The 27976-nt window shown below is 42.1% G+C and overlaps 1 protein-coding gene and 1 non-coding gene across 2 annotated transcripts in view; both read right to left on the bottom strand.

Moving 5' to 3' along the window:
* Positions 1-27976, bottom strand: part of ETV5 (ETS variant transcription factor 5) — a 61439-nt gene that overhangs the window by 32156 nt on the left and 1307 nt on the right. The window contains exons 2-6 of the mRNA XM_077754574.1: positions 25947-26065; positions 25719-25806; positions 25532-25579; positions 25386-25436; positions 931-1060 (exon numbers count right to left, since the gene is read on the bottom strand). Coding sequence (XP_077610700.1) covers positions 931-1060; positions 25386-25436; positions 25532-25579; positions 25719-25806; positions 25947-25991 — 362 coding nt within the window. The 5' untranslated portion in view covers positions 25992-26065. The remainder of the gene's footprint in view (positions 1-930; positions 1061-25385; positions 25437-25531; positions 25580-25718; positions 25807-25946; positions 26066-27976) is intronic.
* Positions 7428-7532, bottom strand: LOC144223776 (U6 spliceosomal RNA). The gene has a single exon (XR_013332820.1). It is a non-coding gene; the product is annotated as a U6 spliceosomal RNA (small nuclear RNA).

The following is a 27976-nucleotide window of genomic DNA, read 5'->3' as shown; positions in this document are numbered from 1 at the left end:
TTCCTATCATAAACACTGTAAACAGAAAAAGAGAAGGAACCGTTAAGCTGCAGTGAAGCCATTAGCAGGGTCACCAGGTCCAGCCGAACAGTCAGGCTAGGTTGCGGTCCATGTTGCCAGGAAATGACAGCATTAACATAGTTAAATTGCTGGCAGCCCCGAGGGAATATTTGTACCTCTGAAAAGTGACAAACACACTGCGTCACAGGGACTTGTTTAACACTTCTAGTGATTCTTCTCAAAGATAATTTTAGCCTCTGTTTCCGGTTTCCTTTTTCCCCCTTCCAAAAGAATTCTCCATGTATGCGTGTGTAGGGATGGCTGGGTGCGGGGAGACTTTATGCTCTGGGAGGTTTCTGGCCCACTCTCCTAAGTATTCCAGGGCTCTCAGGAAGCAGTCAGAATCTCTGTTGCAGATAAATTTCTGCTGTAACATCACTTGAATTAACGACTCTTCTCCCCCTTTCAGGCAGATCTATGTTTATCTTCTAGAGCAAAGGATGATTTAAAATTAAAGCTTCATTCCTGGGGCCTGGATATACCTAAGTAAAGGGCACAAGCCTTGGGACTTTTTCATATATTCTGATTTGAAGATTACTTCTTTGGTGCTTAAAGTTCACATTAACATATGACAGACATGAAGAAGTATATATATTCCCTCCCTAGAAGCCACAGATCAAATATCCCAGTATTCAAGGTTCTTTCCCTTAGGAGGGCTCAGTACCCCATGAACTCAGTTCCCCCATGGAGCCACTTTAATAGTTTCGCTTTTTATGTGCGGCACAAAGGCCCCATTTGGACTGGCCTACACCTAGGGAATTATGTTGCCATGAAAGACCGGGAACGCTACACTGAGTGTCTGCTGAATAGTACTTGAAGCAGTCGGCCCGATGGCTCCTTTCTGGCCAGCCTTGCTCTGGCTCCACTTACCAATAGCTGTAGAGGCACTTTTCTCCATAGTTAGCACCGAGAGCCTGCTCATGGCTACAGGACGACAGCTCACAGGAGGGGCTGTGCAGCTCCCGTTTGATCTTGGTTGGAGGTGGGGCATGAAGCACCACTGCAATCAGAAGAGGGATGAGGGGGGAGCAGAGAGAGGACAGCCGATTAACAGGGAGCACAATGCTTCCTTCTGCAAACCCTGTAACTAGCTGATTGTTCTTAGGAGTCAGGTCAAGTCACATGCCAGGGAAAGCCAAACACTTAAACACAGAGCCTTCCATCTAAAACTAACAAAAAGTTCTTTTTTTTTTTTTAATTTTTAATGTTTTTAATTTATTTCTGAAAGAGAGAGAGAGAGACAGCGTGAGCAGGGGAGGGTCAGAGAGAGAGGGAGGTACAGAATCTGAAGACAGGCTCCAGGCTCTGAGCTGTCAGCACAGAGCCCGACGCGGGGCTCAAACCCATGAACCGTGAGATCGTGACCTGAGCCGAAGTCAGACACTTTACCGGTAGACTGAGCCACCCAGGCGCCCCCAACAGAAAGTTCTTTAAAGTCAGAAATCAGCATCTGACACTTTTGAATAGCCATGTGTTTTCCCCCAAATTCTTTGGTGTTGGGGCTGCTTCCCAGGGGCTTTGAAATCCTTAAAAATTGCTGCAGGTGGATGGTTTGTCAAGAACAACGCAGGCATGATAGAATACCATGGGTTGCAGACAGGAAGAATTTTGTTTCCAAAAAGGAGAGAAGATCCAAAAATACATCGGTGGACATTCCACATTAGCTTATCGAAGGCTCGAGACTGTCCTGGCAAACACATTTCTTACTCAGAGGCATATAAATTAAATATATGACTTTTTAAAAGTCTTTCCTCAAACAGCTTTAAATATCAACTCTGAGTAAGAAATACTTAACTTTAAGGGCATTTCAAAAAACTTAAAAGCAAAGGAAGATACCAATGGGCCAAATCACGATCTAGGAAAGGCTAACTGCATAAGGATGAGTCCTGGAAGCCTTTGTGCTCCATGCTCATGTCTGCTCTGTGCCTTTCCTACCGACCAACCAGGAAGGGCCAGTTTTCATAACCAGTCCTTTCAGATAGGAGCCCATTACTTTCCCAAAACTAATGAAATAATACATAGAACTCTTGCATAATGTTTGGAAGTCAAGTGCATATTCTATATGTGATTCCGTGAGGGCCAAGTTTTTCAAATCAAGGTGACTCACATGGTAGCAAAATGAAACAAAATAAAACCAGGTTTACGTTTTCTGTCTTATCTAGGAGCTAAGTCATTTTAGAGAGGGTGTTTTACCCAAAGTAGAAGGACAAACTCTAAAGGATGCTATACCATGTGGGCTGTCTTCCACCGAGGAGTTAGAATTGCTGCTCTCTGTCCAGCTATCTTGAAGGGTAGCTTGAAGGGTGGGGGAGGAGTTAAGTTCTGTGCCAGTTACTCTCCAGTGTATCAAAGGTCCCATTAGATAGCTAACCACAATCAGTGCCCTCGTGACCCACTTAAATTTCTGTATGACTCAATGCTTACTCCTAATATACTTTCAGGTATTCGGTTAATTCTTCGTGATTATATTAGGCAGAATTCGGTTAATGATCATCTGTTTTCTTCTGCTAAGACTGAACAATTTTCTGGCCAAATGATTTCTCAGGTGCCTTCTCCAACCCCAAATTAGGGTCTCAGAAGTGAGCAAATGAGACAGATGACTATCACAGATGATAAATTTATAAAGCAAAGTCCTGCCAATGACTGACTGGAAAGGATAGGTTTTTATCTTTCCTTTCCTACATAGTGCCAACTGCTTTTCCTAAATACGTGAAATAAGCTCAGAACTGTAAGACTGTATTTAGAAGTCATCGGAGTCTCGTGATTTTTTGATAGTAACCTCATGGCATCCAACCCTCCATTGTTATCAAATGTTTTTGGACATTAGACACAGAAAGTGGCTAAGCTTATTGCTGTTAGAATGTGTCAGTAAATGAAAAGGCAGAGTCAGACAACTTGGCATAGAAAGCACTTCTTCAGGGCGCCTGGGTGGCTCAGTCGGTTAAGCTTCTGATTCTTGATTTCAGCTCAGGTCATGATCTTCTGGTTCTCAGGTTCCAGCCCTGCATCAGGCTCTGTGCTGTCCACTTGGGATTCTCTCTCTCTCTCTTTCTCACTGGCCCTCCCACATGCACAGTCTCTCCCTCTCAAAATAAATATTAAAAAAAGAGAAAAGACTATGTTAAAAAAAAACAAAAACAAAAAAGCAAAGCACTTCTCCAACGCAGTGAATATTGTTGGTTCTCAGCACTGTCCATTTGTCATTCATCGCCTTTCCTCTCATTAGCTTTATGCCATAAAAGTTTCGAAAAAATAAGGAAAGGTGATGATGCCCCAGTGTAAAGAAAAGTTACATGTCCTTGAAAAATCTTCTTCTATTCATCGAAAGAAAATCATTTGTCATCACTATTTTACCTAAGTTTACAAAGTAAGCAATTACGGTATCACTCAATTTTCCTATTTCAGCTTTTGGAAGTGTCTTGACATTTTCACAATGTTATTTAATAAGTGACCAGTACTGCTGACAAGACTAATATCAGAGGATAAACCAGAATTGTCCAGAAAGAAAAATTTTATAATGGCTTCAGGAACCGTATATACCCGTTTTGAAAGAGAATCTAAACTGCCAGCTAAGTCTAAAGTCTTGCTTTCTTCTAATCCATGTAGTACTCAGTGTGTATCATATCATTTGGCCTGTAAAGTTTTTGTACTTTTTACTACCCCCAAACGGTCTTCTACCTGAAATCTTATGTTCTCTACTCAAAGGAGGAGTTCAGGAAATATCTGATGAATGATCTAGCCTTAATGTTTGTGTTCCCCCGAAGTTCATATGTTGAAATCCTAATCTACAGTGTGGTGGCATCTGGAGGAGGCCTTTGGGGAAGTGATTAGGTCATGAGGACAGAGCCATGTGAGGACACAACAAGAAGAGAGCCTTCACCCCACCAAGCCAGCACCCTGATCTCAAACTTCCAGCCTCCAGAACTTGAGAAATAAATTTCTGTTGTTTATGTTACCCTGTCCGTGGGGTTTCGTTACAGCGGCCTGAATGGACTAAGACAATGAGTGAGTGAATAGATTATGTTTCCAATTAATTCTTAACCTTGAAGGCTGGGACTCCATCTCCCCCTACAAGGCAAGGCAGTGTTAGTCATAAATATTTTTTCCCCAGGAATGAACCATTCGAAAGAGAAAAGAAAGTGGAACACGGCCAGAGTGAGAATTGAAAGTTTCACAGATCCCTGACGAGAAAATCATTAGGGGCCGTTGGAGTGGTAAGGAAGAAGGCTCAGCTCTCTAAAGGGACTGCTGGGCCAGGGGATGTGTGAAGGAACCTAATTATGGCATGCATTAGTCAGAGATAGTGGTGTATTTAAAGCAGGCACTTAGAAGCCCAAGGAATGCTCCTTGCTTTCAGTCTGTTCCCTCCTTTGTAAAATGAGGTATGTGATGCTGCCTTGAGAAATAAAGAAAATGGCACAGCACCTTGCAGATGGTGCTATGATGTTGTGTAATAATACACTGTGCTTTCAAAAATAGAGTATTTAATTTCGCACAGGCAACTTACTAAACGATGACAGAGACCCAGGACTACAAAGCATGGCAACGAATTGGAATTTAAAAAGATCATGAACTCCCAAGGAAGTCAGAAAACAATGCCAACAAAGTTGAGTATGTAAGTTGACAAACATTTTCTACAATTAGAAATTCTGAGTTATAAGCTCAGAGTTCTAGAAGATGGGCCCATCAAACCAAGGGTGCCCTGACAACAATTCCTGGTGAATATGGAACACCTTTGCTGTTGTGAATATTTCATTATTCACTCATTCATTCATTCTCCATTCATCCATTCACTGAGCATATTCTATGGGCCAAGCATCCTGGAGATGCTAAGGACAGGATGGTATGTGCGACAGACATGGCCCTTTCTTCATGGCATGTACAATTTAGTGAGGAATCTGACTTTTAGCATCATCTCATAGATGCACTTATAGTTAGACCTCACAGGGCCTCACAGTTCACTTCATTCAGGACCCTACATTTCTAAGGACACTGAGGCCCAAAAGAATGATAGTAATTGCGCAAGGTCTTGGAGCTACTGCTATTAGAGAAGGGAGAAAGCAGGAGCCTCTGTCATTTCAGTAATCTACTGCACTGACAGAAATGGGAGACATTTCACTTCCCCACTTCATACATTAAAAATAGAGTACATAAACCTTTTTTCAACAAAAACAAAAATATCACATTACACCTGGTTGAGAGAAAGTATTCTAGAACAAAGAAGAAAATGAGTTAGAACCTCTGGAAAGGAACAACGTAGACAGATCACAAGACAGGGCTGCCAGATAGATCCCTTAGCATTAACTTTGCACCAAACTGCTCCTATATACGTTGTTTCTTCAATCTTCTCAACCCAATGGGAAAGCTACTTTCAGTGTCCCCTCTTTACACATGAGAAAACCCAGACTCAAGAAGGTAAGTAATCTGTCAGAGTCTCATAGCTGTATGTGGTCAGGATTCCCACCTAAATACTGCTTAGTGTTCTATCATATTGCCTCCTAGAGGGAATCTGAGAGAAAAAGACTAAATCAAAAAGGAATTAAAAGAATTAGGGAAAGGGATGAAGAAAGACAACACCAGAGAAGAGAGTGGAAGAATACTTTCTGCCAATTCTCAGGGTCTGCATCCTCATGTTTACTCTGAATTCTTCAGCTGGAGGCATACCTGATACACCTGCATCCACTCAACTCACACCTTCCCTATCCCTAGCCACTAAAATGCCCAGAATCCCTCCCTCCCTCCTAATGGCAATGAACATTTCTTGACTCCAGTAGCCTTTACTTATTATCAGTCCTTGCCTCCCATTCTACTTAAAAGATCTCTCTCCTTTCTATATTCCAGTCAGCCAATATCTTCTGCTTATTTAGACAACTGCAAGAATTTTGGAGACCTGCTATCTTCCAGTCAGTCACTGACTGGCCAGATACCACATGGCTACCATGGATGCCATCTCTCTCCCCAAAGTCCTGTCCCTCCTGAAACTTCTTCCAGACAAAGCTCTCTCAATGCCACCTGTGAGGCAAGAACACCTTGAACTTTCTGTACTCCTACTAGAATATAAGAGCTCTTGTTAAGGATCCATGCACAAGTATCTATGGGATATTTATATATCACAGATAAATATGGGACTTGTCAGAGGTATGAAAGACAAGGATGGCTATCTGATTAGACTTAAGCCCACATCTGTGGATATGCACCATAAAATATAATGTATTGCATTGTAGACCAGCATAATACCATTTTAAATTTAGATATTATGGTTCACAGATAAATCAACTTAGTAGGGAACTCCTTGGGAGATTTTTCTATCTGACCCAGTGATCAAAAAACAGGCCTGATCCTGGGCACCTGAGTGGCTCAGTCGGTGAAGCATCTGACTTCAGCTCAGGTCATGATTTTGTAGTTCATGAGTTCCAGTCCCACGTCGGGCTCTGGGCTGACAGCTCAGAGCCTGGAGCCTGCTTTGGATTCTGTGTCTCCCTCTCTCTCTTTCCCTCCCCCATTCATGTTCTGTCTCTGTCTCTCTTTCAAAAATAAATAAACGTTAAAATTTTTTTTAAAAATTAGGACTGATCCTAGCCAATGCAATAAGTCAAGAAAAAGAAATAAAAGGCAAAAGGATTAGAAAGAAAGAAATAAAACTGTCATTATTCACAGATGGCCTAATTGGGTATGCAGGAAATATAAAAGTATCCACAAAATAAAGAATCAATAAGCTAACTTATGAAGATGATTGGCAACAAGGCTAATATGAAAAGGAACTATTTCTGTAGACTTTTAAAGTCTAAAAACTAAATTTATAATCGCAACAAGTGACATTAGATACCTGGCAACACATCTAATAAAAGACATGTAGGATGCCTCCGCTGGAAACTACAAAACCCAAGAAAATTGCAAAATTCTCAATAGAGGACTATATCATGTTCATGGGTTGGAAAGCTTAATATTATGGAGATATCAATTCTTCCCAAATTTATCTATAGGCTCAATGTAACCCCTAACTAAATGTCAGCACTACACAGAAATGAGAATAAAGAAATTACAATTACACTGAACAACATGGAATCTCAAATATATGTTGAGTGAGAGCCAGACACAAAAGATTTAGGTACCATTAGAAAGGAGATGGAACTAATATATGGTGTTTAAGGCCAGGATCAAGGTTACTCTGAGGATAGTGCCTGTTCAGGGGCCACAAGAGGTCTTCTTGTATTCTGAGAAGCTTTCTGGGTCTTGATCTAAATGCTTGTACAGTTTGTCAAACTGTACTCTTAACAATTGCTCTGTTATTTCAAGTAAGTTTCTCTTTTTTAATTAAGCATTTTAATTTTAATTCCAGGATTGTTCATATACAGTGTTATTTTAGGAAAAATATGGAATGCTTCATGAGTTTGTGTGTCATCCTTGCACAGGGGCTGTGCTGATCTTCTCTGTGTTGTTCCAAGTTCAGTATGTGTGTTGCTGAAGTGCGCCCAAATTTCTCACTTTTACAGAGGGCAGCCCTGTTCAATAGCATCATTGAGCTAACTCTTATGAAGATTTCTCAAATTAAAAAAAAACAAAAACCTTTCTTCTGTGAGAGTAGAGAAGCAGTCTTCCAAAGAACTAACCCAATTGTTTTAAAACAGAAAAAAATAGACAAACTGGCCCATTCAAGAGAAATAATAATTCCCTCTGCTGACAAAATCTGTTTCCTGCCCACAAGTACAGGCTTGTGGACTCTGTCCAAGGGAGCTACCCCATGCCAGTGCTGGCAGTGAACTTCACTATTACAGCACATATGATCAAAACAAAGGAAAACACTTTTGGTGAATGCTCTGATGAACGACAGTTTGACTCGAAATGAATTTATTTTTTTAAGAAAGACAAAATCCACCTTGTCTAATAAGCCTTTCCTTTAGTGCTTCATCATCATCAAAGTTTCAATTTGCCACTAACTTTGTTGTGAATACATATAACATTTAGGTAGTTACTGAGTGTTAAAGAAACTGCCGATCAGTTACACTGCAGTCTGAGGTCGGGGAAAGATGAAGCCCACTTCACACACAGGCTTTGCCTACCTTCCCCTGCTAGTTGTCATTCAGGTTTTGTTTTGGGGGTTTCTTTCTCCCTTCTTCAGTTTCAATACCTTCATCTGGGACAGACTAATCTTTCCCAAATCAGCTGTGCAGGCCTGCCCCCTGGGGAGGACCTTATTTGGTCACACTTGACAGTCATGATCTTCTTACTTTACATGGAAAGTTGTGTCTCATGACGGAAGTTGACCAGAATACCAACACCTGCTGCCAAACGGCATGTCCATGAGGCTAAGTCTGAGGTGGCCAGGCTAGGTCTCTTGAGCCTCACAGCACTTCTGAACAAACATGATGTGGAATATAGCTGTGGTCAGAGGCTTTCGAGATTCTAGGGTCATAATCCTAAAGCGAAGGTTTATTCTTAAGCTTACTGCTCTCTTTGCCACTGTCTTTAGGTCACTGTTCATCACTTAAACCACTACCATCCCACTTTATTTCCCTCCACAGAAAGGAAATTAGTACTATTTACTTCAAGAATGGGGTATGGAGAGAGCCCAAGACATCTGCCTATACTGTTCTTTGGTTATGTCAGTGAGTGGGGCATGAGGAAAGAAGGCAGAGGGAAAGACCATCAAGCAGAAGGACATATGGATATGAAAAGGACACTGGTAAAACAGAACCAAAGAAGCCACCCAGAAAGAGCAAGTGTGATCTCTTCTCTTCTCATTTACCCTTACTCGTCAGAGTGCCCCAGTGGCAGAGACCAGAAGGCTAAGTCACCAGATGTAGTGTCCCTTGGGACCTGTGGTTTGAACAGCACAACAAAGCCAATAGGCCTGCTTTCCAATATACTGCTGCTTTCCTTAGCTCTGGCCTTTTCTGGACAAATTTGGAGACATGGTGCAAATAGCTAGCTAGTAAGAAGAAGATTCAATAAAATTAGGCTTATTTTTTAAATTCTACCACATTACCAGAAGAGGTCAGAAATAGGTCTTTATTTTAGGGCTGAGTAGATTAAAAATTCATTTCAAGCATAAAATATATTCCTAATTGTCTCAATATTCTTTGTAATTGCTATTGCAGTCCTAGTGAATGACAAGGACAGGAGATAATACCCTGTTCTGGGAACCAAGAAGGTTTAAGGGAGATAAAGTAAGTGGATAGGTTCTGGCACTTCAAAAGAGCATCTGGAAAAGGAGATGCCTTTTGGATTTCCAAACCAAATAAGAAACATGTTCAAACCCATTGGAATAGTTAACACGAATTTTGCCTGGCAACAGTTTCCAAAAATAAAAATTTGAAATGTTATCAAATGCAGTTAGGGGGCACAAGATCTGAGAGCAGAATTAGAGGAGATATGGGAGACTGTGCTATTTTCTTTGATATTTGACACAGCTAACCTTGATAAGCATAAATTTAAAAACTGAATATAGAGAAAATTCATCCATAAATAGTAAAATCAACTATTTAGGAAGCTGTGCCAAAAAATTTCAATGGTTTCCTCAAAAGCCCTCTCCTCAAACACGCACAATCTATCTCTGACCCAAATGTCTCTATCTTGCTCCGTTCTTTCACTAGTATTTTAAGGTCAACACAGTAACATGGATAGAAGAGTGAGAGAATCAGCACCATACAGGGCATTTCTGTGCCTAAGGCCAGCATTTCTGTATGTTTGCATTTCTATATGTCCTTTAAAAACATACCCCCCAAAAGTCAACAGCTATAAACCAACTGTCTAGGACCCTTCAAAAAAAGTCAATATTATGGAAAAAAAAAAGGGATAGATTTTTGTAAAGAAGATAAAAAAGATATAAAAATAAATACAATATGGGTGTCTGAGTGGCTCAGTTGGTTAAGCATCCAACTTCAGCTCAGGTCGTGATCTCACAGTTTGTGGGTTCAAGCCCCGTGTCGGGCTCTGTGCTGACAGCTAGCTCAGAGCCTGGAGCCTGTTTCAGAATCTGTATCTCCCTGTCTCTCTGACCCTCCCCTGCTCACGCTGTCTCTCTCTCTCTCAGAAATAAACAAAACGTTAAAAATAATTATAAAGAAATAAATACAATATTTAATTCTTAATTGAATCCTATATCAAAACCAAGGATAATAACAGCTATAAAAGGCATTTAGGGAACAGCTGGGGAATTCTGAATATTACTGCATAAAAGTTAATTTTCTTAGGCTATGTAGAATATCCTTAATCTTTGGAGATGCACACTGAAGTATCTGGGGGTGAAATTTCATGTCTACAACTTGCTTTTGAATGGTTCAGAAAGAAAAAAGATATCTATACACAGAGAAATGAAGCAAATATAGGAATGTTTTAAAAATCAATGAGACAGATATCTGTCCCATCTCCCCTGAGATATCAGAGGAAAAAAGTGTCTTTACCTTATGGTTGACTAACAGGTCAGAAGTAGATATGCTAAGAACTTCAAACCATGCATTCACACATGAAGAAAGTTATCCCGGGCCCATTACCAAATTGGAAGGATATTATCCTGTTTATCCTTTACCAGGTTTGGGTGATATAGCCCCGGGAATCTAAAATTACACAAAGACAAATGTTGGTCACACTCTAACATCTAAGCCAGTAGTTCTCAAATACTTTTTTTTTTTTTGGCCCTGGTCCACTTAGGAGAAGGGAACATCCAAGAGAAGGCAAAATGAAAAGTGCCATTGCTATCATCATGACTATGGCCCATGGCCACCTCTACCATTGCCTGGGTAAAAAGACAATAATCACACAAGTACCAAATATTAACAAAAGTTAAAATCTATCAGCAATTCCACATACATATTAATAAATACATACTAATACATACATAACAGGAACTAAAGCATATGCCCAACTCAAGACCACAAAACATTCTTGGGAAAAAAAATGGAGAATGTCTACTCCCTGTAAATATACATATGGACAACAGGTTTAGAACACTACCAGAACACGTGGACAATTTCTTAGATTTTATCCCCAGAGGCCTCAAGAAGACACAATGTAGTCATCAGCAATCTGTGATGGTTGGGAGAATTATAGTTCTCTTCTTTGAGGTTCTCCTTCATTCTCTTCCCTTCTAAGCAGCTAATTTGGCTCCTTCTGTCCATAAAGGGTGGGCAGGGCCAGGAGCAGAAGCTTGAAATGGGCGGCCTTGGCCTTTGGTGCTCTGAGCCTTAGAGAAAAGGCACAAGAGTTTCAGAAGGCTCCAACTCGTCCAACCTAGCCTCCTAGGCTAAATCAGAAAGGAATGTGGACTAAAAACCTAAGTTGTGTTTTAAAAGTATGTAGGCTTGGAGAATCCCCTGCGCATTTATGTTTTGGGAATCAAGGATGGCAGTAGGACTCTGCTGTGGAATCAAGGCTCTCTACACAACTCATGAGAAACATGACAAACATCTGGTGCAGCCGACACCCAGGTCAGCACACACATACAAGGGCTAAGATTTCAGGACAGACTTCTGCAATCTCAAACTGTAAGAATGGCTGCATCTGTCCTGGGCAAAATCCTCCATGAAGAAATTAAGGCTTCTTCTCTGGGACTGATTTTGGTATCAGTAGGAACAGGGAAAGTTCTCTTCAGGATTAGCACAGTGGCAGTATTCAGGATTTTAGACTGGTGATTAATCATGGTGGTGGTTACCGTGTTGATTACCCCAGGTTATTTTTTTCTTACTTGTCATGTTACTTGTTGGGGGCCAAAGGACTGAGTATAATCACCCTGGTGGCCTATTTCTGGGACCTCATCAACCATGAGGTAGAGAATTCATCAATTAGCAATTATAGAAACCCTTTCTATATGGCCAATATTATCTTCAGAACAATAAATAACACAAGAGCCAATTTAGGAACTGATAAAGCAAGTTCCCGGAACATCTGGCTTCAGGAATCAGATTTCTTCTATGCAGTGGGGAAAACCTGCAGTCAGCAAAAGAGCGGCTTCAGGAATTGGGTGTGTGGACAATAAACAAACAATACCCCACTCTGTTGTTCATGATTTAGAGCTGGAAACTTGGGGTAACACAATAAGCTGGAGACCAAAAAAGACTCTGACCTTACCTTCATGGCATGGATGATGGGAAAAGACAGGTCCAAAAAACAGGGTGAGGGTTACACTGGTATTGGGAAAGGGCTAACCCAAGAGTGAGGTTCAAGTCTTATGACCCTGCATGAACGTGGCTGGGGAATACCGGAGTGAAATAACAACAACAACAAACACACACACACACACACACACACACACACACACACACACAAACCCAGAGCCAGGTCTTTCTTGCTCAAGGAGAAGAGGTGAGGGAAGAAGACACCCTTTTTTGCCCATAAGAGTAGATGAGGTTATACCAAGTATTTGGAAATTCAAGCAAGAGCCGGAAAGTTGTTGGGGAGGCATGCCCAGGAATCCCACTGGTGAGCTCTTATTAAAGGTGATAGGTATTTGCTTGAAAGACAGTGTGGAGATTGGGACTCCAGAGAACTCACTCTCAATTCACAAATGGGGTGGCAGAAAAACAGGGTTAGCGGGGACATCAGAAGATTACTTCAGAATTCTGAAAATGGAAACCCAGAGGCCTTGCATACAAGAGTTAGAAATTAAAGGGAGGAAAAGGAGCTTAGAAAAGAACTGGCCCAACTTTGAAAATGTATAAATAGCTTTAGTAGAGAGTGGTATCTGAAATATCTCTAAGTGGCCACCTGCAAAGGCAGTAGAATTCCTCCCAGGATACAGGAATTAGAGTTATTGATAGAACTTCTTCCACCTGGGTTTTACATCAGACAACCAAATTGATACCATGTAGCAGTTAAAACCACGAAGCCAGGCTCTGTAAGCCCCTCTTCCATTTTCTGTTTACCTTGGATATACCTAAATCTCTGCTGTGAACTGGAGCTGACAGCCACATGGGTCTAGGTCATGCCATGGATATGCATACAGCTTGCAGAACATTGCTTTCTCTGGGGAAATGCTGGCTGTACATGGGATCAGCATCGGATCGGAGACAGGATGCTGTAGTGCTCACAGTGGCTCCGGAAAGTGAAGGGTTTCTAAATTTTGTTTTGTATAGGGCCAGTGCTGTGGCATTTTACGCCCTTACTGCTCCCTGGAATGTGGAAAATATGATGCAAGATAGAGTCACCTACAGAGAAATCTAGTTCCAAAGATGTTAAAGCACATCTGTAGTCCCAGCTCAATGGGCCCCCAGGCTGTAGCTTCTGTTAGACGCTCACCCAAAGCCCTTCTGGCTAGGCTAACAGCAGAAAAAGAACCCCCCCCTTCCAAAAAAAAAAAGAAAAGAAAAACATGGTGGTTTTACACTTATAAAAGATTTTAAGTTTCTCTGTAGGAAAGGGGGATTGACTTGACAAGGGTAATGCTTCACAGGAAAGGGCTTTATTGGGGGTGTTTTTCTACTGTTGGGATCATATTATCTGAACTGTAATGTTTATATCATCTAGTGACTTCATATAACAGGGAGGGGAAGGGGGTGGTTTGGAGGTTTGCCTCTGCTAGGCTCAGCCCAATGATTACAACATCCCACAAAAAATGTCCTCCCTCCCCTTCCCCCTCTTCCCCAGTCTCTTCCAGCGATGGCAGCAGCTGGCCGGCAGAACTCGCGCATGGTATCTCAGAATCAAATCACCAGCCGAAATACTACTGGTCAGAGATGCAACACTAAATTTCGCCCATGAAAGTCAGTTTGGGAGGTCACTGTGTAATGTACAACTGTAGTACCATGCAGGTCGACCACTCGGAACATGGGGTGGGAGGCACCCTAGCCTCCAGGGGGTGTTCAAGGCTTCCCCTGCCTCTTTACTCATCCTCTAGAGAGGAGAAAATGTGATCCAAGTCAAGGATGACACCCTGGTTCCATAGGAGAGACAGCGAGGGGGACAGCTTTGGCTCGGAAGAGCAAAAGTGATCCTCAAAGCTATTTGCGTCTTCTCTTGCAAGGGGCTGGAAGCTTCTCCCTGCTGTAAAAGGCTGAGTGGGCCCTGGGAAGAGCTCAGGTTAATAATAGCCCATTATAGGCCTTAGGAGCAAGAGTCCTCATGGCTGACCTATGGTCCTGAGGAGAAACCGAAGGGTAAAAAGTTGGCTGGTGATGTCTTTCTATGGTCATCTAGGAGGACCAATCACTAAATGGAATCTGGGATACTGATCTTGTCCTTTCTTTACCTCTATCAGTATAACCACATGACATAGGTGATTTTTAATGGTTTCTATTCTAAATCTGGCTAAAATAGAAGGAAAGCGATTCTTTTTATAAATCCTCCTTAAAAGAAGTGGTCCTGTTAGGAGGAGGAGCCCACTTTGGAGGTAGGAACTGAATGAGGAACGCCCTGACTCACAGATGGGAAACAAGCGTCTATCACAGAACAGCACAAAATCGCAAATCTTCCAAATAGTCATTTCCAAAGAGAAAACCTGCTATCAAAGAAGGAAGATAATCTAATGCCAATGGTAGCAAAGACTTGTTGTTTTGACACAGATGAACTAGTTTCAGATTTACTTCAAGGTCACATTCTCCATACTTCAGTATTATTTTTGTAACAGCTTGGATCTCTGTAGTTCCTTTCCTTCAAAGGACCCATTTATCCCAACAATTTAGGACTGTTACCTTAGAATTTGAAAATGGAAACCCAGAGACCTTGAAAGTAAGAATTAGAAATTAAAGGGAGGACAAGGAGACTCGAAAAGAACTGGCCCAACCTTGAAGGAGGTCTTGTATGTTAACAGGTATTAGGCTCTTCAACAGAACGAACGTATCTAATTGCATAAATGTGTCACATCGCCAAATTTGTGGGCCGTGGAGAAACCAAAGTATTTGACAGTCAAGTAAAAGGCTTGTGTGAGTGTACAGAGCTGACTCAGAGAGTCAGGATAAAAATAAGCGGTTCTTCTGGCTTTAAATGAAATGCCCCATTACAACTACCACGGGGTGGGGCTTTTTAGACCCACAGCCTAGAGAGCTGTCTTCCACCTGGGGCATTTATTTGGTTACTTTCAAGCTTAAGAGACCAGAAGGCAGGGACACCTTGGTGGCTCAACCAAGCATCTGACTCGATTTCAGCTCCGGTCATGATCCCAGGGTCGTGGGACTGATCCGTACATTGGGCTACATGCCGAGCATGGAGCCTACTTAACATTCTCTTTCTCCCTCCCTCTGCCCCTCTCCCCCACTCAAGCTTTCTCTTTCTAAAATTAAAAGAGAGAGAGAGAGAGAGAGAGAGAGAGATTAGTAGGATAAAAAGGTGACCGACTGGCCTCCTTACTGCAAGAGGAACATTTGAACATTGTTCATACGAATTCCTTTCCTGGGGCAGCTGTTCAGAGAATTTTAATATTCAACTTTTACCAATAAATATGATAGACAACTATTTAATTTTCTTTTGTGAGAAACAGGTCTAAAGAGAGCCTTTGTGGGGCACCGGGGTGGCTCAGTAAGCATTCTACTCTTGATCTCAGGTCAGATCTTGATCTCCAGGTTGTGAGTTCAAGCCCCGTATTGGGCTCCACACCCAGTGTGGAGCCTGCTTAAAATAATAAAGGAAAATATTTAAAAAAATTTTTAAATAAATAAATACTGAGAGCCTTTGCAGTAGAGATGACAGGATGGCTTCCTCTACTGTGGGCTTTACATCAACCACAGCAGATTTTACCAGAGGGAGCTGCTCACAGGGTAACACACAAACAAGAAAAGGGGAAACGGGGCATTTTTTCTGAATGGTAAAAAATGCAAAACTAAACAAACCCTCTTTAACGTCCTTCTTCTAATTTATTCCCAATTCATGTGATTCTCATTTAAGCCAGCATTAAAGAAAAGTGTTAATAATACTTTTATTATTCTTAAAAAGTCCTTTAAATGGGACTTAGGCACTGTGGACAATTTCGTCTTTGACTTCAAACTTACAACCTGACAGGGGAAAATCCCAACTCTAGAGAAATGAGGGAAATCAGCTTCTGTGAGAACTGTTCTTTTATCTACTGCCCTCCTCCTAAAAGCAGAAACTCGGCAAGTGTGTCAAGGGTGCCTACACTGACTTGTTCTCTAGCACATGCAGTTTTACTGGGAAACATACCATTAGCTGCAAGTCTAAATGCAGCCTGGGAAGACTTGGCTTGAGGATGTGTTTAAAGAAGGAATCAGAAAATGAGACTTAGTCCCAACTAGTTTTTTTCCTCTTTATCTCTAAGGTCATCCCAAGGACTCTCAGAACTCGGGTGTTGAGATCCTCTACTTCTCTAAGCTGTTAGAGGCTGGTGTTGGAGGCTGTTGAAAGATGGGGGGGATGGGTTCATAACAGAGAGCAGGGTGGTGTGCAAAACGCATCCGCCAAGTAGTGACTGTGTGCAGTGCTCAGTGCTCTGGCAGCAGCAGATATAAAGAAACGTAACACAGGGGTTCTCGCCTTTGGAGACTAAACTTAGAGCCTAAGAGAAATTGTTTCCTGTTTCAACAAGAATGTAAATTGGGAAGCAGGGACTAAGTTTAATATTCATCAAAATACAGAAGACATTAAAACCCTATGCTGCTTCTTCCTTATTCCTCAAGAAAGATTCCTCGGAGAGGAAAAGGAATGAGACAAGAACTGAGGGGTAGAAACCTTCTGATTTGAGGTAGTCCTCAACACTGTGATGTCACCACCACTAAATTATTCTCTATGAAGATTCAGATTAGGACACTTGGGGTGGGCGTCCCAGGATCTGGTCTTTACTGTGAGCCTGCAGCCACATAGGAGACAACAGCCCCTTCTTCTATTCTACCTTTTCTAAGGGAAAAGCATAAAGGACCCTCATTAAGTGCCCTTTCAGGCAGTCACAAAGCATTTCCAGGCACTCAGCTGAAAAGTGTTTATGTAAGCTCAAGTCCTCCTGAGCCCCTCCGGAGAAGCACAGATATCAGCATCCTCTTACACAGCTCATATCTAGGGTTACCTCCTGAGAGGTTTCAAACTCTCTCACAAAAGAACAATCTGCCCAGGCCTGTTCTTTTTTTAATGGGGAAAGGAAGACATTCTTGCAGGCCCAATTTATAGCGAGGGAAATATTTCAGAAAAAAAAAAACAAACCCACCTTATAGCAAAACACAAACGCAACAGCCTCACCTCAGCTGGGCGGACGAGGGGCAGGAACTCAGAAGAGCTCTTTAAAACCCTGAGGCAGCCGCACTGAATCATTACTACTAAGTTTTGGGCTACTTTTTAATGCATTGTTCTTTTCATGCTTTCCTGTGGCCCCGGTTTAGCTTCACGGCCCTTGTCCGAGTGTGTCCGTGAGTGGTTGGCCAAGATGGTGGAGGATGTTTCGGGTGGGTGCAGCTGAGGCAAGCACACCCCCTAGGACCTGGCCTCGCCTGGGGGGAGGAGGCCACTCGGGTTCTGAAGTGGCTGCGCGCAGAGGCTGGGTTCTCTCTGGTACTTCTGGGATGTTCCTCTGTGCCCAGCGGAAGGGTCACAGCCAGAGCGAAGCTCCCCCATAGCTGAGTAACAGTCTGGGAAGTATCATTTTAAAATGACATGGATCTGACCACAGTGGGAAATGAAACGGGACAGAGAAGGCCAAGGAGTGGGGAAATTACAGCTTTGTCATTCCCAAAGTCAAAACGTAAGCCTGAGCAAGAGACCTCGGCGCTGTGGCAGGCAAAAACACCCCAGCTTGGGGCCTGGAGTCAAGGCTGGAGCTTGGAGTGGAAGAGCAGGCAGGAATCTTCCCTGAGAGCTAAAGCCACAGCCCCATGGCAAGCGGCAGATAAAAGGGTAATATCCTCAGATCAAGTCTCAACACCTCTCTCTCCAGGGAAGCGAGCACCCCCGTTAGACAGCTACGGTGTAAAACGGAGACAAAGAGAGACGGGCGGCCTCATTGGGCAGCAGCAGCCCTACTCCAGAAGCCCAGGCCAGCAGCCTGGCAGTGGCGGGGTTAAAGCCAGCACTTAAAAGAAAACTGGAACCCCATTAAGCCCAGGCTCATTAAGCCCAGGCTAGGAGAACAGGGAGCAGCAGGGAAGCCAAAGGAAACTAATTTTGGAGGTTCTCCAAGCTGCCAATCACAAGCATATTTCTAACAGTCCCAGTGTTGTTTGAGTTGGTTGTTTTTCCACAGGCTGCACAATAGGGTCTGGTTATTCATTGAAAAAGTCTGCAAGGGAGCCCCGCCCTCCATTCACAACCAATTTGGAATGCTCCATTCAGGCAAGAGGGGGACTCAGCAGCTCAGCTCGCTGGGGCAGACGGAACAGAGCCCAGCTGTCGCCACAGGGACGCTTGCTCGCCCAGTGCGCTGTGTTTATGTAAGAAATTCAGAGACTGCAGGCGCCTGCCTGCTCTGCACCCTCCCTAAGATTCAGATGGCCAAGACCCTGGCTGAAATCTGCAAGGATGTGCAAGTCAGCTGTACAGTCAGCAAGTGCCCTCTGGCAAAAGAAAAGTATCTGGTGCTGCCCTGTTCAGAATCTGACTATAGCTACCAGCTGAGAGAAACAGACTTCACAGGTATTTCTTCTGCCCCCAGGGGCAAGCTGGTTTGTATCAGAGGACAGCTCTCTATGGAAGTCAGCCTTTCCAGACTCCTTGCTTTTTCCATGCACTGCCAATAGCTACATTGGGAGCCACCTGGCATACTCCCCCCCAAGGGAGAGGGTCTCTGGAGACACTACTAGATTCTCTGGCTGCAGAGGGGGGAGGGTGCGAGCTACCTATTACAAACGGCTTCACAGCTCCTTTACCGGTTTCACATCCGGCTTGGAAGGTTTATAATCCGTGCGCGCGCACACTCACGTGCCTGCACACACACTCTCTGTCTCTATCTCTCTCACTCACACACACACACACACACACACACACACACACACACACACCATGCCCATGAGACATCGAAAGGGTAGAGATGAGCATCTGGGGTTGGTGGGTGAAAACTACTCCACGGACAACACAGAGTACAAGGCTAAAAACTGGTTAGGTTTCTTAAGAGACTTTTTTTTCAACTTTTCAAAAACTGCCCTGAAGGAGATCTGATAAAACCAGTTTGACAGCCAGAGTTTATTGCAAGAAAAGCATACTACTTTATGAAAATCATATCCAGGAGATAAATTAGCTTATGGGTTGTTTCCTTTTTTCCATAACATATTTAGCTATTTTCAAATATCTTCTGTGTACCTCTTCTCATTGCGTGCCTCCATCACCAACACTGGTGGACCCAGACGGGGACGTGGGAAGCATTTCTCTCTAGTCTTTCTGACCACAGAATCCCCATTCAATGCCTTGGCTGCTCTGCAGACCAGTGGCAAACTCCTGGCTTCTTGATAGCTAGATCTGATCCTGCTCCGGGAAGGCTTTGCACCCTGTGCTGAGGCTTTCCCCCAGATGCTTCCTCCTCCTGGGCAGGGGAGCCCCCTTTATTTGCTATGTAGGGGCTCTTCTCCTTAAGAGGAGCTGCTACTCCACTGTCATCTACCTGCTAAGCCTATAGGTGTCCTTACATCGTGGCTACACACACACGCACGCGCGCGCGCGCGCGCGCCCACCAGCATCTACACTGGGGGCCTGCATCTACCCTACGGCCCCTCCTTTAAGCTGAGCCTCTCAGAAGGCTGGGATGACAGAAACCGACAACCAAAGCCTCTGTTAAATGAGCTTGATGAGTTCACAAAATGAATTTTTAAAAAAGCAACCTAATCCGGTACTGGCATCAGCATGCCTGGCACTTGTCCAAGAGCTGGGAGCTGCAACATGACAAGACTCTGAGCTCCTTGGATTCCAAGTGGCACTGTGTGCCAGGGCACAGATGGGGCTCAAGCTGCCTCAAGGGCAGCCATGCGCCTGAGAGGGGGCTGTCAGCCTCTGAGCCTGGAGCTACTTTACCACCATTAAAACTCGAGAAACATGTGGAGGGTACAGTCTCTCGGTAGAGAATCACACACTCCACCCAACCCCACCACCACTAACATTTTTTTCTGGGACTGAAATTAAAACAATGATACTCTGAGATGGTAGAAATGGCGGATAATACAAAGTCTCAGCTTTATTATGCTACCCATGTCTTAATCTTATAAAAGTAAAGAATGCTGAAAACCGGGGATAGATGGTAATTTCTTGATGGATACCAGGGTCTTGTTACATCTGGAATCTACATAAGTGTAGATTCTGCCTGAGGCAGACACACATATAATTTCCATCCCAAGTCTTCTTGCCAAGCACAAAGGACCAGAAAGGTTACTGGGTCTTATTAGAGGGCTAAGAGCAGTAAGACATCGAAGAGGAAGAGAAAGATTCTTTGGTTTTAATACGCCTGACTGAATTAAAATTAGATAAAATGGATTCTGTGTGAACATATGGCTCTCTTAAATAACTGGGAACTCTAGGTCTTGGATCCTTAAGAGTCCTGGTCTAAGGATCTTAGAGGCTATCCAAACAGGAAGGATTTCAAGTCACTTAGCACCCTCTCAGTTGTAAGGTAGTGGGCTAGCTAACAAAGACTTTGAAAGTTACACTGTAGCCTGGAGTCAAATAACCTCTCCCATCCACATTTCCCTCTGGCTTCCCCGGATATAGCTCTCTTCTGTCCTCTACCTTCAGAACTCTTCAGAGCTCTTGAAAAAGACAAACTGATAGCCTGGACTCCTTCAAATCTCCTTTTCAAGGTGCCTACTGTTACCTTCCATAACAAAAAAACTTTAGGACAATCTTTTCAAATAATAATGGCCCAAGACCACAAAGCTAGTAAACCTAGAGTTTTGCTGCTAACTGGGTCCAAAACGATGTGGCCCTTCCCAAAGGAAAGCACTACTTCTACTATGTCAACTTCACATGTAGTTAAAAAATTAAAAAAAAAAAAAAAGTCCAGTTGTCATATTGAAACAAGATTAAGATCAATGTGTTTTAGGCTCAAGGGCTGCCTTAAGAGTTCATTCTACTTCCCCAGCCACCTATTGCAATGTATTTATGAAAAGTCGATTTTATCAGTTAATTAGCCAGTCCTTAGGAAATTACTAGTACTTCCTCCAGTCGGTCCATTCTTTTTGAAACACAGATCTAAAAAAGAACACTGCAAGGGGAAAATAAGGTCATTTGGATTTTCCAACAATTCTCTAACATATATTTGCTAGGGAGGCCATGGTTTTAAAATAAGATTTTTATCATGCTTTTTCCCCAGTGTAAAATATTTTTGTTATTCAAGATGCTGACAGGTAAATATTCACAATATCACAATTGAAACAAATGTGTGAGATTAAAAATAAAATTAGAACTGAAATCTGCATTTAAAAATATTACTATGAATATATGCTAAAATCTAGTAATATCCTTAAGTGCCCACACAGTCAGTCCAGAAAAATTAATGTAAGCCCCCCACAAACCTAAGCTCTTGGAGTTCCAATCTTATCCATGGTTTTGATTTATAGTTAATTCTATGAAAGTATGTAGTAAAAATGTATACACATCTAACTGCTGACCCAGATTTCCTGGTTTGTAACTCTGTGTGTTAACACACATATTTAGCTACACACACATTTATATAGATACACATGCACACACACTTTTTATATTACATATAGGCAAAACTGTCTATGTATCTTATATGTCTTGTAGGAAAGATGTCAGTTTTATAATTTTTCCATTTTATAGGTCTCTCTCTTTCTTTTGAATACTAGACAGAAATGCTCAAAGCACCAAGATATTTAATCCATTTCTCAGCACCATGGAATGAAGAAATTGGAGGTGTCAGACTAGGTAGCCGACCATCTCCCTAAGTCTTTCCTGAGGGCTGGCTGGCTCTAGGTCTTTGAAATAATGAGGGAGAGCCTAGGACATACCTGTACACACCAGTACCCCCTGTGTCTGCAGCTTTGTGACAGCTTCTTTGAGGATCTTATAATTTCCCCCCCCTCATTTCACCTAACCTCTCCATTTGCCCCAAACCACCAGTCTCTCCAGTTATCTGGACCTTATATTATCCCCTCTAAAATGAAGGGGTTGGGCAAGGCTATCTCTACAAGGGACTTGCAGCTCAAACAACCCAGAATCTTCAGGGTTACTGCTAAGGACCAAGGCACAATGGGGGACATTAGCAGAACTCCTATGGGCTACAGGTTGTACTTTCTGTTCCCTTGAATTTGACCTTTAAGAGTTTCCAGATGGGGGATACTTTACTAATGTCTGTATTTGCGAGGTAAGGTGAAATCCATATAGTTAGAAGCAAGCTAAGCATTTCTAGAAGACAACAATGGTTTCATTTATTCAAATCACACTAATGGATGGATGCCTATGGGTAGGAACCCAAATCTGGAAAACTTACAAAATATAATCTCTTTAGAAGCGGAGCTCATAGCACTTACTGAAAAAATTAAGACATAATCTTCAAAACTGACATTCTGAAATAAAAACAATTACCCACATTACTTAGAATTTCTTTTCCCCATCAAAGGACGAATGGATCAAGAAGATGTGGCTTATCTATACCATGGAATACTACATGGCAATGAGAAACAGTGAAATCTGGCTATGTGTAGCAACATGGATGGACCTTGAGGGTGTTATGCTGAGCGAAATAAGTCAGGCAGAGAAGGAAAATATCATATGTTTGCACATATAGGAGGATTAGGAGGAACTTAACTGAGGACCATGGGGGAGAAGGGGGGAAATGGTGGGGGAAAGGGAGAGAGGCAAACCATGAGAGACTCTTGAATGCTGAGAAACAAACGGAGGACTGATGGATGTGGGGGGGAGGGGAGAGATGGGCATGGAGGAGGGCACTTCTGGGGATGAGCACTGGGTGTTATATGGAAACCAAATGGGCAATAAACTATTTGTAAAAAAAATAAAATAAAAATAAAAAATAAATATAAAGATAAAAAAAGAATTTCTTTTTCTCTCATACATACATACATATATACATACACACACGCATACACAGTAATCAAATCATCATTAAAAGGAAAGGTAGAGTATAATCAGTGGCAGGCCGCAAAAAAGTATGTATTACAAATGCTTTTGCAACTATAGGGGAAAGGTTTGTTTTACTGGGCAAGTGCAAGTTGTGTTTACAGTTCATTGATTGGCTGATTCAAACCAACTCATAAGGTTTTATTAAATTTGAATGAGTTTCTCCCCCGTGCCCTGGAATAGTCATGGGCTCTTCCAGAAGGTGACTGCAGTGAAAGCTGATCCACAATGCAAGGTTGTGAGATGTGCCACCGGGAGGGTGCCCAGCCCTGGGCTCTGCCAGCTCCCATGCATTGACGCTGGCCATCCACCACTGCAGTTAAGCCAGTCACACTTAACGGTAAGGACGAACAGCTCAAAAACATACCACCCCGCACTTGTACGCTTACCTAACCTCTAAGGCAAGTCGATTTGAAGATACCCTTCTTAAAGCTCCATCTTCCCAAATAAGAGTCAGAGAGGGGGAAAGAATTATTAACGGACTTTTTGAGGCTCCTCAACCATCTGTTTTATCCTTAAAGGACAGAAAAGCTCAACCTTAAGAAGTTAAAGCAAAATGCAAACAATGTAAAAAACACATCACACTTGGTAAGCAGAAATATCTCCCAAAGCATCTCCATTTTAGGTAGGTATGGCAATCTAATTAGAGTTTAGCACATTCTATTCGTTGAGCAGGAATTATTTCTAAGGAGCCAAAACACATTTATTGATTCCTTCCATTTAGCCTAACATCTCTCCAAATATAAATCTTGTTTACGGACATCTTTCTCTAAAGAGCGTACCTTTGCTTCAGTACATGAAATAAATTTGAATGTAGTCACCTCATCTCCCTTTTAACTCTTTGGGTTACAGAGAAACAAACAGAAGTGTCATAAAAGCATTTCAAAGAACTTCTGCCAAGAAAGCTCCCAGACTGCACTTTCTGCTGCTCTGAGCAGGAACTAGAAAGGCTGGGCCAAATTGTCAACACAGAACAAAGCGGGATTATAAATCCTGTCTTTATCTTACAACACACACACACACACACACACACACACACACCTGGGTTATCTTTATTTAGTCTTTTAGTGGCAAGCTTCCCAATCACTTGAAAGCACTCAAAGGGCAATAATTAACCTGCACTTACTTTCCTATAGAAAATAACCATAGCAAGCTGTGACAAGGCTAAGGTAACTATGCATCTGTGGGTTACAGTTTATTCCCTTTTAAAGTTTCATGGCATTGTGCCTTGAATGGGAGGTCTATCATTAAAGAATGTTTAGATGGTACATCTGGTCTTTCATCTAATGACTTAAAACACCCAGCTTTTACTTCAACACAAAGATACCCTCTCTCTCCAGTGGCATTTACACACACACACACACACACACACACACACACACACACGATAAAACAAAGCTGGCAAGAAATTTGCTGGTGCAAAATGAGAAATTGAATCCTTGCCTGGCTCAGGTGCTTGCTATTATAAACTATGACTAAGAGACATGAATTTCTCTATGATGCAACTCTCAAGAGAGGCAGCATTTTCTCCAGGCCGCTCTTAAACCTGCTCACTGGCCAGTGACTAATGCTCTCTAGAGCTGCCCTGTGCTGCTCACATTTCATCAGCCTGCTTTGTCCTTGATAGCTCTGCCTAGACCATAAAAGCTCCCAAACTTGTTGAGGACAGCCCCGAAAGATCAGTGCAAAGCTAACCATGTCCTTGCCAATGCCCAGAGGCATCTCCTCAGCTTCCCACTACATTTGTTATGTCAATGACAGAAGCACTTAATGACCGTTTGAAGAAAAAGTTTTTAGTCCTCTTGAGAGATAAAGTCCTGACAACTGAGTGAAAAATAAGAGTAAATCAGGTCATACTGCAATCACCCTGTGTCAACTTACAAGTAGAAACAAAATTGACAACATGTTGGGTGAAATCACAATTAACTGGAATCTTCCATTACCTATTTTCTGCACCTTTTAAAAGGAAAAAAAAAAAAGGTCAGATTCATGACCCGCATAAAGGACCTAATTTATAAAACAAACAAAAAACACCGTACAATAAAGTCTGGTTAATGGATGCTAAGACCATCTTCTATATAGAATGTCAATTGATTTATAATTTCGAGCTTGAAGCCTTTGCAATATTCTTAGGCAAAAAGAAATTTAGGATGAAACTGTGTTCAGTAAATCTCACCTGCAATAGAATAAAAGCAGTTTAGAAATAACTCCAACAAGGAATGAAACACAAGTTTTGGGGTTAACTTTGAATTATTAAAAGAAGCTAAATGCATTCCACTGTCTGAATATGCTGGCGACGGCCGAAAAGAGTCTTCTACGCATGGGTGTTCCAAGACCAAATATTTTCAGAACAAATGTGCCACTACCAGAAAGGTACTTACAGTTATCAGACTGGAAATCTGGGACAAACTGTTCATCATCAGGAACTTGTGCTGGAAAAGAGAGATCTTATTTTAGACCTTTTACGTTTTATTAAAAAGCACAGTAAAATGTTTTCTATGGAAACTCAGGCAGCCAAGAAACTTGCCTTCAGCTAACCAAGCCTCTTGAAGTTGACTGAGATCTTGAAACAACTCTGGAATTGAAAACAGAAGACACCAGCATGAGAACTCCTGGGGGCGGAAGACTGAGGGCGAGTCTACGCTCTGTTCACAGAGGGCTGTTCACAGAGGGCTGGTGAAGGAAGCCACAGCCCCAAGGGAAAGCTTCACTACCTTCAGAATCATGGGCCAGATCTGTGTCCAAAAACTTCCTCTTTCTGTCAATCACAGGCCGCCCTCTACATTCCTCGGACCGTGATTTCTGAAAGAGGCCAAAAGACAGTGAAGGCTCAAGGGTAATAAAGGGGTCAAAAAGGGGGTTGGTTGTGCCACTAAACCAATAAGGAGAAGATTCATATTCGAAGAGGGAGAACAAAACAAACCAAAGCCACATAAACTTACCCCTGGGACCAGAAAAGGGACTTGCTGATCATAAAACCCATCCATGGTGCTTCCAACGCCTCTAATATCACTTTGAAAGGTTTCAGCATTGAGTAATTTCTGGGAGGAAAGGGGTCCTCCTGCAATATGAATTTGGGAGATTTTAACTGAGAGGGGGGATGGGAAGAGAAATGAAGTAATTTCTACTGCTTTCTTTAGGGCCTGTGCAAAATTGCTACCTTCCTCTGACGTACTTAAAGCCCGTTCAAGGTGTGAGCTTTACAGACTAAAGGTGCACTTGATTAAGGGCATCAAACGTTCTTTGTGTACTTGATGTTACATCCATTTACCTATTGTTCTCTCTCTCTTATCATTAACATCATAAGTTACCTGCTACTATCTGCTCCCTATATAAACAAAAACCAAAATGCCTTATTTTCATTAAAAAGGGTGATTTCAAGATTCACTCCAATAGAAGATTCTCCTGGGCATTAGTTATGTTAGGTCTTTTTTTTTGAGATAATTTAATTTTTGACAGTACAGGGACAGGAAGCAGAGAAAATGGATTTAAGCATTCCAAATTATTGGCAATTAAGAATCTGACATACATAGTGTTTCTAAAAGTAGTTTGTAGGTCAGTGGTAAAACACCACATATAGTTCAAGGGATATATCGATCAGAAGTATACTTCATCTTCACACAACACTCTTTTAAAACCTAAGTCTTCTGTCCAAACAGATATAGTGTCTGTAATGTCACAAATACTTCTACGGCAACTTACAGAAATATCTGTGATATCACCAATTTCTAAAATAAATAAAATAGCTATGAAAACTAATGGATAAAGGAAACTAAATTCCACCACACATATTTTAAATGCATCTTTACTACAGATTTTTTTAAAAGAGCATTAAAAGCAAAAGATCCATGTAAAGAAAATTTAGTGTGATTCTTATAGTGAAGTCAATTTTCCTCAAACTTGCCACACACACAAAAAATTAAACTTGTTTTAGCACTGTCCAGTCTTGCAGCTGGGAAAACAGGTTGAAGGTCAAAATGGAAAGGAGGGAACTATTTTCTAATTTGGGAGGAATCAACTAAGAATTTTAAGAAGGTACCATCTTCCCAAACACTTTGTTTCATTCTCCAAATAGAGATGCAGTTAAATCAACAAAATGGAGAAAACAAGAATTTCATTTACCCCAGCTCTAAACAATGCAAAGTGCTTAAGGATAATTCTTTTGTTTACCTTGGATACAAATTTTAAATACGGAACTTTCTCTCCGTGAGCAAGTCCATCCACTGTTTTTTTTTGCTTTGTGGACAATATCAATTTTTTTTTTCAGTGAGCAGGATACAAGAAAACCCTTCATGGCCAGCCTCCTCTCAGCACTTTGGCCCAAATAATCAGGTATTTTCAAAGTCAAAGAGAAAGAGGAGAGGAGCAAAACTGCACACAGTCCATAATTTCCTAGAAAAACACTCCCGGTTGCCTGCCTGCGTGCCTTCCAAACAGCGCTAAACATTCAGAATAAAGCCTCTTTCTCAAATGTCACCAACCCATACAGAAAATCTGAGAAACATGGGCGGGTGAGTGGAGGGCCATGAAAAGGAGTCCTCTGTACCTTTCAAAATCTGTCAGATTAATTCGTGACCTTAGAAATTCTGTAAATGTCTATGGGGAAAAGGGACAACGGGGAAAAGATCGGAAGGGGGACATATTTCAGAGTCTCACGATGAAATACAATTCAAAATACTTCACCACGAAGAGCAAAAATGCCTTTTCAAAAATTAAATAAAAGAGAGAAGCTACTGTAAGCGAACCCAAGAGAGGCATCGAAGATCTTTAAAGCAGCTCTCAGAGTTCAAGGGCTTGGAAAATCGTGTTCAAAGTATAATTTTTCTTTTTAAGCCTTAAGGGAGTTTAAACCACTTCCTTTGTGGTCCCCCCTTCCCGGTGCCCCCAGGAAAACTTTAACGCGGCGCAGCGGCGCGATCGAGGCCCCTCCCCCGCGGCGCGCAGCGGGCCTGGTTTTATGAATGGGAGAGCG

The sequence above is a fragment of the Crocuta crocuta genome, unplaced genomic scaffold (assembly GCF_008692635.1).
Source record: "Crocuta crocuta isolate KB4526 unplaced genomic scaffold, BGI_CrCroc_1.0 scaffold70, whole genome shotgun sequence".
NCBI lineage: Eukaryota > Metazoa > Chordata > Mammalia > Carnivora > Hyaenidae > Crocuta > Crocuta crocuta.
This window is presented reverse-complemented; position numbering and strand designations above follow the sequence as displayed.